The following is a 16,071-nucleotide window of genomic DNA, read 5'->3' as shown; positions in this document are numbered from 1 at the left end:
TTTGCATAAAAATAATAAAAATTGAGCAACCAAAATATGGGTATTTTTGCTTGGTGACAATAGGAGAGCATGCAATTGATGGTTTCATATAATAGTGTGTCAATTTCTTGTATTAATTAATTGAGACAATCTAAACCGTTGCTGAAAAGTATAAAAAAACAAATATGGAGACTATCTTTAATATGGGCACTGTTTTGGTAAAAATAAATACTTTTCATTATTAAAAAGCGAAAGAGTAAAATTCTTGAATTACATCCTATATTTTAGTTCTTTTGGTCAAACTTGAATTACATCCTTTATTTTTATTTATTTTTTGGTAGAAGAATTACATCCTTTATCTATTCGATTACTATATTTTTTTTAAATTTAAATTTTTTTCTGGTCAAGTTTAAATTTCTATTACTATTAATAGGGTTGAGTTAGACTCAATTCTCAATTCTAATAATAGCGAATAAGTTAACAGATTAAATTTGTAGTATTTGGTAAAATTAGCGGTTGAACTAACTTATAAGTATGAAATAACACAAAAAAGATATATTTAATTAATATTTTTTTTCATGTAAGATTATAGGGGTAATATTGAAAGAAAAAATAATAAGTTATAAGCTCATAAGATACTTGAAATAATATAACCTTAATATCTATCTCCCGTTTGTAGCGACATATTTCATCGTGTTTTTCAAACATTGATGTCAACAACACATGTATGAGATTATCTGCGTACGTATCTTACTCATATCAAGTATCAAATTCTCAGTCAGACTGTCTTCATACTACTTTCTCATCACTGCAGTCTGCATTTCTCTTCTTCTCGCAATCTTGTTGCATATCAATGTACACACTCATCGTCTTCCTCTATATTTTTCTCTATAAGTCTACAACTATTAGTCATCCCTAGTTTTCCATTATAAAACATGTTGATTTAAACACAATTATTAGTGACTTTGCATGATTGCATTTAGAAATACATGCATGAATTATTTTTTCTGAGTATTTGGATATTTAATAATTTTCTTAATGTTTTTTAGGAATTTAATTTTTTTATACTACTTCTTAGTTAGGGCCCAAATTATAGATTTACCATTAGGCCACCAAAATCATAGAAACGGATCTGAGTGTCTCTGGGACACATTTGTTAACCATATCAAAAAATAAAATAAATAAAATCAATGTTAAAAAGATAACTTTTTACACTTTTAAAGTATTGAATGCACGAGTTCCAAAACATGATTTCTTTATTAATAAGCTTAACTAGTGTCCCTGTGGCATTGTTTATCATTTTTCTTTGATAAAATTATGGATATTAAAAAAGTGAATTATGATATTTAATTCGTTGACAATTGATATTATTTTTACAATTTTATCTTTTAAGAAAGAGAATGAAATAACTAATAAAATTATTTTCAAATCTTACCATAAAATTCTTTTAAAAAATGGCAAAAAATAATATATCAAATTATTATATTTTAATTTTTTTAATAAATGTAAAATTAGTTTTTTATTAATAATTTGAGACAGAAGAAATATGCAGCATCTTTAGTCTCCATGCCTCACTTTCTTCATTTATTGTTTCACCACTCCTCAAAATTATAGTAAATGACATATGATTCACTTCCTTATTCCCTTATTATAGCATATATGACATTTTTACATTTAAAAATAAAAAATAAAAATTCAATTAATCTTCAATTGTGTTTTTCTCTTTCTAAATGGAGGAAATCCAAACCCACCTACAATATTTGCTTTTCTTTGCATGTCTATGATTTTTTGTAATTAAACTTTATGTAAATAAAACTCATTGCTCTTATATGAGAGAGCTAATAATTAGCAACAAAACAAAGATGAATTATGTACGCTCCAAACTTTATGTAAATGAATTGTGGTAAGAAGTTTGAATAGTATACTATAGATCATGAGTTTGATCCTCCACTCTATTATTATAAACAAAAAAAAAAAATACAATCAGAAGGAAGCTCCATAGTTTTGCACATCTCGCACAAGTATCAGCTTTGTCATACTAGAGTACTTGATGTACATTAATTATTTAGGTGATAGATTTAGGCATTTGAATTAAATAAAACGAATGCATAAAATTTGATGTCAAATTAATTTGATACTCCCTTCGGTTCTTTCTTTATAAGGAACACTTTGAAGAAAAAAATTGGTCCTCTTTATAAGAAATTTTGGTCTTCAAAGTATTCTTTATAAAAAGTACGCGAGGGAATACTTTTTTGACTTACAATTAATTTGATACCTTGATAGTTGATGTCATCTAAAAATGTATGAAACGTCAAAAAAGTTTCAATCTCTATTTATTGATATCAAAATCAAAATAAAACAAACCTATGGCCATTTTACTTCGTCCATTGCCAAAGGTAATTACTCCCATTAGGTTCAGGTCACATTCAAGAACAAGTTTATGCGTAAAGAAGTGTCATATCTCTAAAATTGTCTATAAGAAAGCTAGGACAGTTCTCTTCTCAAACATCAAGTGATCCATTCTTACTCCCAAAAAATGGATAATTTCCTTTCACAATTAACAACTATAGTACTAGCTATAGCATTATTGTTTCTATACAAAATATGGAGGATTAAAAAACCTAGTAACAAATCTAAGGGTATGAAACCACCAGAACCATCCTATACCTTACCTATAATAGGTCACCTCCGTCTACTAGGAAACCAAATCCCACTTGCAAGAATCTTTGCATCTTTTTCAGACAAATATGGTCCAATTTTCCAAATCCGTTTAGGAGCATACCCTGCCCTTATTATTTCAAACCAAGAAGCAATCAAAGAATGTTTCACAACAAATGACAAAATCTTAGCTTCAAGACCAAAGTCAAGTCATGGAATCTACCTTGGTTATAACTATGCTGGCTTTGGTTTTGCATCCTATGGTACATATTGGACTAAGCTAAAAAAATTAATCATGCTTGAATTACTCTCGTCTCGTCGCATAGAATCGTTGAGACATGTTTACGAATCGGAAATTGATAATTTTATTAAGGATTTATTCTTGTATGTTAAAGTTGGAAAGGTTAAGGTTGTGATTAGTGAATGGTTGGAAAGGTTAACATTTAATATAATCACAAAAATGATTTGTGGAAAAAGATATTTTGAGTATTTACAAGATGTGGATGATGTAGAAGCACATGGTAATATTGTGAAACTTATAAAAGAATTTATGCATATTTCTGGTGAGTTTGTTCCTAAGGATTTGATTCCAATTCTTGGTTGGTTTGGTTTTCAAGGACAAGTTCTTAAATCTATGAAAAGAATTGCTAAAGATTTGGATACACTTGTTGGAAGTTGGGTTGAAGAACATGTTGAGAAGAGTAGTAATGATTCAAATGAGAAACATGATTTTATTGATGTGATGCTTTCTACGATTGAAGATGATCCTGCTTCTGGTCATAATCGCGATACTATTATCAAGGCAAATGTTATGGTATGCATTTTATCTCATGAATTCTGCAATGTTTTTCATATGAAAATTGTTTATATGTTGAACTTGTTAAAATCAAACTAATATATGTCTGTTGTTTTCGAGAGGTCACTTGGTAGGTACTCAGTTCGAGACCTGACATCAAGAGAAATCAAACTATATATATATATATATATATATATAGATCCGTTGACGCCAGGAGTAAGTCTCTATTGACTTACTTCGCTTAATAACTCGATATCGGCATTATATTTCTCCGATCCAACCGTTGAATTCAAAGATCTCATTAAGCAGATCAACTCTACAAATTTTTATAAAAATTCAAAACCGTTTGATTCTTTTTCTGATAACTTCAATTGAACGTACGACAAACTTTTAAAAAAACGGTTGAATTTCAATAGTATGAATACATAACTATATTTTTTGATTTTTTATAAAAATTGTGGAGTTGATCTACTCAATGAGATCTTTGAATTCAACGGTTGGATTGAAGAAATATAATGCCGATATCGAGTTATTAAGCGGAATAAGTCATTGGAGACTTACTCCTGCTTCTCATAGTATATTAACTACTGATTTAACCTCTAAATTATAGTACTACCTCCCTCTCAAAATATAAAACTCTACCAAAAAAAACTTTATTAAATTATACACCCTTGCTTTATCAGCTTAAACATCTGCGTACTCTGCATCTTCTTTGCCTTTTGTCTTCAAAAACTATAATCTTCATGTCAAAATTTTACTAATCTTATTGCAGCCTACTAATTAATTCAGATTCTACTTGTAATTTTCTAATATATATTTCAACACAAATTAAGAGTGAATGAACAATTTAATTCATAAAATTTTACTGCAGCCAATTCATAAAAGAGTTTGTCTAACATGTGCAATTGCACAATTGCACATGTTAATATTATTGCACATGTTAAAGCAACTAAAAGTAATTTTTTATTAAAAAACAATAATTATTTTTAAAAAAATTATACATTTAATATAAAATACACAAGTTTCAATACAACCTTATTATTTTGAATTTCTTAATATGTGCAAATTTGCACATGATAGAAAAACCCTTCATAAAAAAATCGTAAAGACAGACTAATTTGACGATAAGTTAATGTCAAACACTATTTTGATAGAAAATGAATAAAGATAGAGACTTTTTTTATAGTAAGAAAAACATTAGTTAACTGATGGACCAAATGAAAAAATATTTGACATAAACATAGACTAATATGAAATATTAAAAGGGTGCGAGACACATTTGAGAGAGAGTTACTTCGACAAGATCAATTTAATGGTTTTCTTCATTTTAAAAAATATAAAAGTTAAAAAACTAAATTAGTGATTCACCCTAAAATTAAACTATTGCAACATCATTATTCAAAATTTCTATATGTGTTGATGAATGAGTCTCGTGATTATAACTATTATTACCCTATTGTTATTAATCAACAAGTCAACTTTTTATTCAGAATCTTATGCTAGCTGGGTCAGACTCAGCATCAACGATAATGACATGGGTACTAGCCCTATTGTTGAATAATAAAAATGCTTTAAAGCATGCACAAGAGGAGATTGACCATCACATAGGTAAGAACAGAAGGGTAGAACCGTCAGACATAAACAATCTAGTTTATGTACGAGCAATTTTCAAAGAAACATTGAGGTTATATCCGTCAGCTCCAATATTAGTACCCCATGAAGGAACAGAAGATTGTTACATTCAAGGCTATTATGTTCCGAAAGGGACACGTGTGTTTGCAAATGTATGGAAATTACATAGAGATTCGAGTATTTGGTCAGAGCCTGAAAATTTTTCCCCTGAGAGATTTATTAATGAGAATGGAGAAATTGATCATGAAAGTCATCATTTTAAGTACCTTCCCTTTGGATTAGGAAGAAGAGCTTGTCCTGGATCTATGTTTGCTACACAAGTTTGTCACATTACACTTGCTCGTTTGCTTCATGGATTTGATTTTGAAGTGCCAATGAATGAAGTTGTTGATATGAGAGAAGGGTTGGGTATAACTTTGCCTAAGTTAACTCCATTGGAAGTTGTTTTGACCCCACGATTACCCTATGAACTCTATCAATGATGCACATTTTTCTTTTTGTATGTTTCTGTGCCAGGTCTAAAAATGAAATAAAGTGGTGATTCATCTATATTTTAAAATAAATTTGTAAAGGGATGACTCATCTATATTTTGTTACTATTTGGTTTTGTTATGAAAATAAATCTCCATATAAATTTGTATTGACTTATTCAATGCGGATGAAATATGAGAAATTAGTCTTTTCTTCTTATGAGATTTCCCTATCCTCGAAGTAGAGTAAATCAATTTTCACAATCATAACAGTTTTCTCTTTTCGTATGTAAACTCGAGTGTCTTATACGCACAACTGCAGAGATTATGTTATGTGTGTCTCTTTTTAAGATATAAATTTGTGCTTCTTGAATATTGTTATTTTTTGAATTAAGTAGTGTTTACCTCTTAGTAATATATTAGCGAATTTCAATTTATCCACTTGTACTTTTTTTTCCCTGATCACTTACTTAAAGTGACTAAAACCTTTGAGTCAATTAGTTGTTAGCAAATTCATTTCAATTTATTTTTGATGGAATTTGAAACAATGGATAAGGCCTGAAAACATAAGGTTCCGTGATATATATGTGTTTCAGTATGTATGAGAAAGAGTTGTGTTATTCACTCTTTGTTGGATTAAAAAAAACTATCACCAAGATTATGACCACCGGCCATTTCTCCAGTTTGGACTCTAGAACTCGAGTGGAGTAGTTATGAAAAATCAGGGGGTTGTAAAAGAAATCTTGAATCCAAAGCCCACTTTTTAATCAAGATCTGAAGCCCATTTGAAAACAAGTTGGGAGTTACTTTTGTCACCCTACCAATTACTCAAACACTGTCCGTTACTTAAGTGGCGGATGTGTAAAAATAAGTCGCGCGAGTAACCAGTAGTGGGGAAAAAGTAACTCCCAACAAGTTTAATCCGAAATCCGTAAAAATAGAAGTGGAAAATCCATCAACTCTTTTTTTCTTGACAAAGAAAATCCATCTACTTAAAATCTATGAAAAAGCCATCTACTTAAAAAAAAAATTGCACAAAGTTTTAGTCCTTCAAATACTAAATTTGTTTAATTATCATGAAAATCTTAAATTTTTGAATGATTTTTTATAGGCATGTTCAAAACATCATATAAAGTTTATTTATTAAAATTTAGAATTTTTTAACATGATATAAATTAAATATTAATTTTTTAAACGGCAAAATTTCAAGATAAAAGTAACAAAATTTATGACCTAGAAATCAAATTTTGATCTCATTTTTTTCCGATGAACTTTTTATAATCTTCTAAACATACATACCATTCAAAAATACACATTGACTTAACATTATGGACAAAAAATGAGTGCATAAGAAAATTTCACAGACTAAAAATTTAATAAAAATTAAATAAGGACTAAACATAAAAGGTCGTCATTTAGTAGGGACCAAAGACATATTTAACATTTTATAATATTGTGGCAAACGCAATTTTCTATTGTCTTTGAGACCAAAACCAAATGTCTTTGATTTTGTACTTGTAGTGGATCTAAATCAAACAAAAAAGTTTAGAAAGATTTAAATTAAAAATAACTATATTTCTAGGGACCAATATCTTTATCTCAAAAAGAAGCACACACGACACAACCTAAGAGCATTGGAATTGGAATGTGATGACTCAAGTCTATTGTGTGCAAGAAAAATGTTTATCATTGATAGAGTTCATAAGGTAATCGCGGGGTCAAAACAACTTGCACTGGAGTTAACTTAGGCAAGGTTATACCCAACCCTTCTCTCATATCAATAGCTTCATCCATTGGCACTTCAAAATCAAATCCATGAAGCAAACGAGCAAGTGTAATCAGACAAACTTGTGTAGCAAACATAGATCCAGGACAAGCTCTTCTCCCTAATCCAAAAGGAAGGTACTCAAAATGATGACTTTCATGATCAATTTCTCCATTCTCATTAATAAATCTCTCTGGGGAAAACTTTTCAGGCTCTGGCCAAATATTTGGATGTCTATGTAATTTCCACACGTTGGCGAACACACGTGTCCCTTTCGGAACATAATAGCCTTGAATGTAACAATCTTCGGTACCTTCGTGGGGTACTAATAGCGGGCCTGGTGGGTATAACCTCAATGTTTCTTTGAAAATTGCTTGTAAATAAACTAGGTTTTTTGTGTCCGAAGATTCTACCCTTCTGTCCTTGCCTATGTGATGGTCAATCTCCTCTTGTGCATGCTTTAAAGCATTCATATTATTCAACAATATGGCTAGGATTCATGTCATTGTAGTTGATGTTGTGTCTGAGCCAGCTAGCATAAGATTCTGTATATAAAAAGTTGACTTGTAAGTCGTAACTAATAACAACAATAATAATCACTAGAGTCTTCCATCAACATCTATAGAAATTTTGAATAAATGTGATACTAGGATTTTGAATCACAAATTTAGTTTTTGATATTATTTTAAAATATTAATAATTAGTTTATCTATAAATTGGTAGCACCTAAAATTTTATGAACTGTTCATATAGTAAAATCTGAATTATTTTGTAGGTTGTAATATTAACTTAGTAAGATTTCAAAGTCAAGATTTTGAATATTGAAGATTATAATTTCGATTTAGTGATGTGTTGTGGCACATACTTTAAAGACAAAAGGCAAAGAAGATGTAAAGCATGTAGGCAGAGGTTTAAGTAGATGAAGCAGAGGTGTTCTGTTCTTTTCTTATGCAATTATTTGTTGAAAATACTACAATTTAGATAACTAATCATAGATGAATAAATAAGTAGTTAATATTACATACATGTACAAAAATAAATCATAGGTGTAATAGAATAATTGCAGTAAATTTGCTAATCAGTGGTTAAAAAGTGTCAATCAACATATACTTAGGCTAAATTGCACTTCGACCCCTTAACTTTCACATATTTGTAATTTTGACCGCTTAACTTTTAAATTAACACTTTTAGTCCACTTTCACAAACTTGCGATTTTGGCCCATAATTCTAGCCCATTTTGCAAAACGATAGTCCTCCACTGATTTTGACCAAGTCAACGCACATGTGACAAGTGATTCGCATGTCGTGTCAGCATGTCTTGCCACGTGGCCAATGACTGACATGTCATGTCAGCATGGCTGACCATATATGTTGACGTGACATGTCAGTCACTAGCAATATGTGTGTTGACTTGATCGGGGATCAAAATCGTAAGCTTGTGAAAGTTAAGGGGTCAAAAGTGTTATTTTAAAAGTTAATCGGCCAAAATTACAAGTTTGAGAATGTTACGGGGCCAAAAACTTGTTAAAAATTCATCAAATTAAATACATACCATAACATTTGCCTTGATGATAGTATCACGATTATGACCAGAAGCTGGATCATCTTCAATCACAGAAAGCATCACATCAATAAAATCATGTTTCTCATTTGAATCATCACTACTCTTCTCAACATGTTCTTCAACCCAACTTCCAACAAGTGTATCCAAATCTTTAGCAATTCTTTTCATAGATTTAAGAACTTGTCCTTGAAAACCAAACCAACCAAGAATTGGAATCAAATCCTTAGGAACAAACTCACCAGAAATATGCATAAATTCTTTTATAAGTTTCACAATATTACCATGTGCTTCTACATCATCCACATCTTGTAAATACTCAAAATACCTTTTCCCACAAATCATTTTTGTGATTATATTAAATGTCAACCTTTCCAACCATTCACTAATCACAACCTTAACCTTTCCAATCTTAACATACAAGAATAGATCCTTAATCAAAGTGTCAATCTCCGATTCGTAAACATGTCTCAACGATTCTATGCGACGAGACGAGAGTAATTCAAACATGGTTAACTTTCTTAGCTTACTCCAATATGGGCCATAAGGTGCAAAACCAAAGCCAGCAAAGTTATAACCAAGGTAGATTCCATGACTTGACTTTGGTCTTGAAGCTAAGATTTTGTCATTTGTTGTGAAACATTCTTTGATTGCTTCTTGGTTTGAAATAATGAGGGCAGGGTATGCTCCTAAATAGATTTGGAAAATTGGACCATATTTGTCTGAAAAAGAAGCAAAGATTCTTGCAAGGGGGATTTTGTTTCCTAGTAGATGTAGGTGACCTATTAAAGGTAAGGCATATGATGGTTCTGGTGGTTTCATACCCTTAGATTTGTTACTAGGTTTTTTTATCCTCCATATGTTGTATAGAAGCACTAAAACGATAGTTAGCACTATAGTTGTTGGTTGCGAAAGAAAATTATTATCCATTTTTTAGGGAGTAAGAATAGATCACATGATTTTTGAGAAGAGAACTGTCCTAGCTTTTTTATAGTGATAAATGTCTAGTATTAATTAATGCATTGAAAAAGAGAGGAAGAAAATCTTAGAGAAATACTTTTATAGAGATATGTTATATAGAGTATAGACATCATTTTATATATAACCAACACTGTATTTATATACGGTTTGGAAACTACTCTCATCTGAAGCGATTTGGTTGACTCCGACCGCGAGGTTTCAATCAGTTACTGTGGTAATAAGTTCTTGAGGTGGTGGTTCACATTGGCAAATGTATGTACACAACGGGTTAGAACTCTGACATTCAAGTCAATATGAGACTAAAGTAGTGTGAAAGTAAAAAATGGTTGAATTGTAACTTAGCGTGAAAGTCATCACGCTTAAATTGAGGGAGCGGTTGTAACTGTCTCCGTGATAATCAGTGCAGAACATGGAGGACTGTTGAGATCAATCTAACAATCCATAAGAGGTGGAAGGAATGGATTCGTTGTGGCAAGAGCACAGATCCTCTGGTGTGTTGCATAAGTGATCTTGGGTCTGATTACCGAAGTAACATGAAGTATGATTGAAGATGTTTTCTCTCCCCACCCCCCGTGATTCTTTTATACCTCCTGAAATTCCAATTTTACCCTTGCAAAAAATTTCGGTTTATAGAAACCGAAGTTTCTTTTGCCTTGAAAACCGAAATTTACTCAAAATTTGTACTAGAAAAAATTCGGTTTCTGCGAACCGAAATTTTTTGCAAGGGCAAAATCGGAATATTGGGGGGTATAAAAGAATCACGGGGGTGGGGAGAGAAAACATCATGATTGAATTTATGATGATTGGGTTGTTGGTATTAGACTTTGGCCCAATCCAAAATAGATACGGTGATATTTATGAATTTTTTTATCTTTAAATCATATGAGTGGTTGTGAATTGTATAGTTTTATGTGGTATTATAAAACAGATGTATTCTTGCTTAGACACAAACCTAAATATTACGGTATATATTTAGACACAAATACAAAAAGTTTAAAAATTTAATAGAAATTATAACGAAGTGATATGATTAAATTATTTTATATTTTAATTTTTTCAATTGTGTATATACACGCCCACATATTTTTTATTTAAATTTATGCCTATTTTAAATTCCTCTGTAAAACAGAGGATAACTAATGGAAAAAAGGGCTATATGACACTTTTTTAGGCATAGACTTGTTCTTGAATGGGACTTGAAACCAATTGGAGTAATTACTTTTGGAAATGGGCGGAGAAAAATGGCCATAAGCTTTAAACTTTTTGACTTGTTCTATTTTGATATCATTAAATAAAATGAGAAGTACAAACCAAGAAAAAAGTAAAATGAAAAGTAAACTAAACAAAAGTTATTAGATTCACAAGAATTGGTGGTCCTCTTGTTATTTTGTTCTATTCTATTTGTGATTGATCTTTATATCTTTTCATGATAAGTATTTTTTCTTTGTGTGATGGTGTTTTTTAGTAATTAGTTTGTTGGTGGTGTGTCTTCTTATTTTCTTGTAGTTTTTTTCCTGTTTATTTTTTTTGTCTTACCTTTGTGATTATTAAATTCTGAGGAGTATACTTATGGTGTTTCCTTGATTTACCGAACTTTCTCTTATATTTTTATTGTTTGGAAAACTACATCAAATCTTGGTAAATTTTAATAGGAATCACTTCATCAAGTGATTCATGGTGGGACAATCACGAATAACATTATAACGAATACGAATTTTATAAAATTTATCGTTGGATTGAAAGTTTAGATCATATAAATCATCCATAGAAAAATTTAGAAAAATTAAAAATCATTTGATATGTTATTGAGACACATAAAGATTAACATTTTATTAAATAACGTAAATCTTGGTGGGTTTCAATAACACATCAAATGATTTTAAAAAAAAAATTAAAAAATTTATGGATGATCTATACGATATAAACTTTCGATTCAATAATGAATTTTGTAAAATTATATTCGGTAGATCATTTGTCCACGATGAACCACTTATAAAGGTGGTCCACCGTAGCATTAGCCTCAAATCTTTCATCTTAGCCAAAGTCTTTAATATGCTACTAAACATAACATGACAATAACAATAAGGAAAATGTTAACATGTGCACTAAGGGCATATGTTAAGGAAACAAAAGTAGAAATAATATATTGAAATTTGTGCATTTAATTTTTTAAACATTAAATTTTTTTCAAACATTAAATGCAATTTGCTATATTTAGAAGCTTAACATGTACCTTTTGTGCACATGTTAACATAACCCTAACAATAAAATGAAAATGAAAAACTAATTAGAACATGATGTGTTGGCATGACATCAATGTTTGAAGAACATGATAAAATGTGTGGCCAGAAACGGGAGACAATTATTAAAGCGACAGCCAGGTACGTTTTTCTTTGCATGATTATTGATTATAGTATTGCAGGAATATTGTTAAATACTCACCTAATCAAATAAATTGTATTTGGTCATACTCATAAAAAATATAATAAGTATTTAAAAAATAATTAAATAATATTTACTTTTTAACTTATTAAATTTTAACTTATTGCATATTAGTCATACTTTAAGTTAAAAATACTTTACTAATTAAAAGTTCTTATATTTGAATTCAAATAAGATAGTAATTATATAATTATGTACAATTTTTAATCTATTATTGTGTTGTAGTCAAAATTTCAATTCAAAACTCTTTACCCAAATTATTTTGTTCTTCGTTCTCCATTTTTCTTCTTCTTCCTTCACCTAGATCTCTATTCATCATCCTTCAATGGTGTAAATTGAATTCGTCTTTGTTGTGTACCTTCTTCATTGTTATCAAAATTTATCCATCTTCCTGTTCTCTAACCCAAATTTTCTATCTATGGTTCGGAATGAAAGTCTCAATTTTGTTGTCTACTCCAACCCACGTAATCAACTCATGATACACAACACTTGTTGATTAGTCATAATTTTAACTTTCCCGAAAAAGTCAATCTTGTAACTGTACCATAAAATTTTCCATAAATTTTCTAACATCAATTCAATCAAACATAATCACATGTAGACGTAGTTCACAAACAAATAAGATAATTTATACTTTCACTTTCAAATTTATTTCATTAAACCTATCGGTTCTTTAAATGACAACCTAAACAACGCTTAATTAAAAAACACAACCATGGAAGTTAATTAACTTACCATAAAACAATGACAACAATGAAAGCTGGATTGGAACCCACATTGAGTCACATAGCATATAATTTCTTGCATTCATGGGTACCTTGGTACATTAATTTCTGAAATAAACAATACAATAATACATATATACACACTATAAAGACTTTTATTCATGTATAAGTATTTTATGTATATATCTTATTAATTGAAATTTCAAAGACTTTCATAAAGCTCCAATGGAAGACGTGGTTGTAACATAACCTCAAGTGGATTTTCCTTAGGCAAAGCCAATCCCAATCCTTCATTCATATCAACAATAACACCTTCTTTTGTGTATATATCAAACCCTTGAATCAACCTAGCTAAAGTCAAATGCAACACTTGCAACCCAAATGTTGCACCAGCACATGACCTTCTACCATAGCTAAATGGCACATACCCAAAATCTTGATTTTGAAAATCAACTTGATCAAAAGTGTTGTAAAATCTCTCAGGTTGAAATTCATTAGGGTTTGACCATATTTGTGGGTCCCTTTGTAATTTCCATAGGTTAATAAGCAAACGTGTGCCTTTAGAAACATGGTATCCTGCCACGTGGCAATCATCAATGGCTTCTCTTATTCCAGTTAAGGGTGCCGGTGGGTATAACCTAAGTGTCTCTTTGATAATTGATTGAAGATATTTTAGGTCTTTGATGTCAGATTCTTGGACCCATTTGTGTTTTCCTATGTTGTTGTCCAATTCTTGTTGGGCTTGTCTTAAGACCTTTGGATGGTTTATAAGAAGGGATAGAGCCCATGCTAGTGTTATTGCTGTGCTTCCTGAGGCTGTAAGGATAAGTATCTGCACCCAAAATTTAGTGACTTTTAGTTTTCAAATTTTTCATATAAGGATGGAATCTTCAAATATGTTTGAGTAGTTTTTTTGAGCAAAAATATATAATCTTCAAAAGTATATTTGAGTATATGACAACAAAAAATTTAATCAAAACAAAAATTAGAAATTTTTTTACAAGTGTCACTGTTTTTTATGACGTGTCATTGTTTAGACATTAAAATATCATTAACTTAATAATTTAGTAACTATTTAATTTTTAATTTAATATTATAGATAAATGAATAAAGAATAAATATTAATTAAACGTTAATTATATTTTTGGTCCTACAAAATGGTAACATAGTTTAGTCCTTACTTAATTTTGATTATATAATCCTAGAAAAAGTATCATGCACTCAATTTTGGTCCCTATATATTGTTAAGTCAGCATTTATTTTTTTTATTTTTTTTGACACAAGTCAGCATTTATTTTTGAATAATTTTTTCCATGTATATTTAAAACGTTACACTAAGCATAAAAGGAAACTTACCATGGCTGTTGCTTTGATAACTACCTCTCTATTGTGGCCACAAATTTCATCATCCTCTTCAAACATTGATATCAACACATCCATGAAATCATCTTCACATTTACCATTTTGTCCCTCATCTCTCTTTCTAAAATGCTCATGCATCCACATATCAAGAATAAAGTCCATTTCCTTAAAAGTCCTCTTCATGAAACCAACATGACCTTGAAAATCAAACCAACTAAGGAAAGGAATAGCATCAGCCACCACAAAAACACCACTAAGATATGTTGTATCTTTAATTGCATTCCTTAATCTCCATGCCTCACTATCTTCTTGATTTATTGTTTCACCACCAAATCTTTTCCCAGCTATCATCCTCACAATTATATTAAATGTCATATGATCTAAAAACTTACTAATAGGTACTTCAATTGCACCATTAGAATTTTTTAAAAATGTGTACAAATTTTTTACTAGAGAATATATCTCTAAATCTCTAACATGCTTTAGCTTTTCAAGTCTATGACTTGATAAAAGCTCAATAGTAGCAATTTTTCTCATATTTCTCCAATAATCACCATAAGGGGCAAGAGCTAAAATTGCATTATTGTAACCTAGGTATCTACCTGCGGCTACATTAGGCCTTGAGGCAAAAACTTGGTCATTTTTTGTGAGACATTCTTTGGCAATTTCCCTACTACTCACAACTAGGGTTTTGTGACAACCAAGCCTAAGGGAAAAGATTGAACCATATTTTTCAGCCATGGTTGAAAATGTCCTAAAATATGGTTCTTTAGTGCTTAAAAGATGAAGGTGACCTATGAAAGGTAAAGCATAACATGGTTCGGGTACTTTGTTGTGTTTGATGTTGAATAATGTAAATTTTTTAGGTCTATTAGGAGATCTAATAGATCTAGAGAAAAAGTGTACAATCAATAAGGCTAAGATGGATGCAATAAATTGAAAATAAGAAGGAAGATCCATGGAGTCTCCTTCGATTGAGAGGATGTAGTAGCCATGGTGTACATGTACATGTATTTATAGCATCTAAATTCTCTAGCAATATTATTGAATAATATGAAGCACAAAAAACATGTAGGAGTTAAGTTTCTTATGTTAAATTCTCGTTAATAATAATATTAAAATAATATAATTTATGAAAAACGTTTTTTTTTATTGGAAAATGTTTGGTATAGGGTTAAATAAATTTTTGGTCTCTAAATATTTCAAATTTTGTTTTAAGTCTCTAAAAATAATTTCAGCAACTTTTGGTCCCTTAAATATAATAATGTGATATGTTGATTATAGGGTTAAATAAATTTTTGGTTTCTATAAATATTTCAAAAATTTGTTTTTAGCCCCTAAAAAAAATTTCAGTAAGGTCCTTCAAATATTTTCTATCACAACTTTTGGTCCTTACTTTTAAATCAAATCTTGTGTACTTTCACATTTTTGAATATTTTTTTGTATTTGTGTTTATAATATTATAAGAACATCTCCCACAAAAATTTAGAATTTATTAATATAAAATAAATTATTTATGAATTTTTAAGCGAAAAAAACTAGAAAATTCATATTTAATTTATCCTTTGTTGAAAAAATTTAAACTTTTGCAAGCGAGATTCATATAATTCACTAAAAATTATCGTGAAAAAAAAATTAAAATTTAAACTAATATATACGAGTTGACTAAAAAGCAGAGATCAAAAACCATGACAAAAATT

The 16,071-nt window shown here is 29.9% G+C and overlaps 2 protein-coding genes and 1 pseudogene across 2 annotated transcripts; 1 reads left to right on the top strand and 2 right to left on the bottom strand.

Annotated features, from left to right (window-relative positions):
• The first annotated feature begins 2,502 nt into the window (after nucleotides 1-2,502).
• On the top strand, nucleotides 2,503-5,570 carry LOC123923896 (cytochrome P450 CYP82D47-like). Its single transcript, XM_045976647.1, has 2 exons — nucleotides 2,503-3,451; nucleotides 4,924-5,570. Exons 1-2 carry the CDS (start codon nucleotides 2,516-2,518, stop codon nucleotides 5,545-5,547), a joined length of 1,560 nt encoding a protein of 519 aa, XP_045832603.1. The 5' UTR covers nucleotides 2,503-2,515; the 3' UTR covers nucleotides 5,548-5,570.
• Nucleotides 5,571-6,898: 1,328 nt separating this feature from the next.
• LOC123923895 lies at nucleotides 6,899-9,933 on the bottom strand (annotated as a pseudogene).
• A 2,958-nt stretch (nucleotides 9,934-12,891) lies between these two features.
• LOC123923894 (dimethylnonatriene synthase-like) lies at nucleotides 12,892-15,400 on the bottom strand. Its single transcript, XM_045976646.1, has 2 exons — nucleotides 14,366-15,400; nucleotides 12,892-13,841 (listed from the first exon to the last, which is right to left on the bottom strand). The coding sequence occupies exons 1-2, from the start codon at nucleotides 15,329-15,331 to the stop codon at nucleotides 13,212-13,214; spliced, it is 1,596 nt and encodes a 531-aa protein (XP_045832602.1). The 5' UTR covers nucleotides 15,332-15,400; the 3' UTR covers nucleotides 12,892-13,211.
• Between the last annotated feature and the right edge of the window lie 671 nt (nucleotides 15,401-16,071).

The sequence above is a fragment of the Trifolium pratense genome, linkage group LG4 (assembly GCF_020283565.1).
Source record: "Trifolium pratense cultivar HEN17-A07 linkage group LG4, ARS_RC_1.1, whole genome shotgun sequence".
In the NCBI taxonomy this organism is placed as follows: Eukaryota; Viridiplantae; Streptophyta; class Magnoliopsida; order Fabales; family Fabaceae; genus Trifolium; species Trifolium pratense.
Note: the sequence above shows the minus strand (reverse complement) of the source record. Positions and strands in the feature narration are given on the sequence as shown.

What these genes read in the sequence shown, in the direction of transcription:
- LOC123923896 (XM_045976647.1), top strand. Translation starts at nt 2,516, where the DNA reads ATGGATAATTTCCTTTCACAATTAACAACTATAGTACTAGCTATAGCA. An exon ending in TTATCAAGGCAAATGTTATG is followed by an intron (nt 3,452 to 4,923) that starts GTATGCATTTTA and finishes CTTTTTATTCAG; the next exon opens with AATCTTATGCTAGCTGGGTC.
- LOC123923894 (XM_045976646.1), bottom strand. Translation starts at nt 15,331, where the DNA reads ATGGATCTTCCTTCTTATTTTCAATTTATTGCATCCATCTTAGCCTTA. An exon ending in TTATCAAAGCAACAGCCATG is followed by an intron (nt 13,842 to 14,365) that starts GTAAGTTTCCTT and finishes TTTTGGGTGCAG; the next exon opens with ATACTTATCCTTACAGCCTC.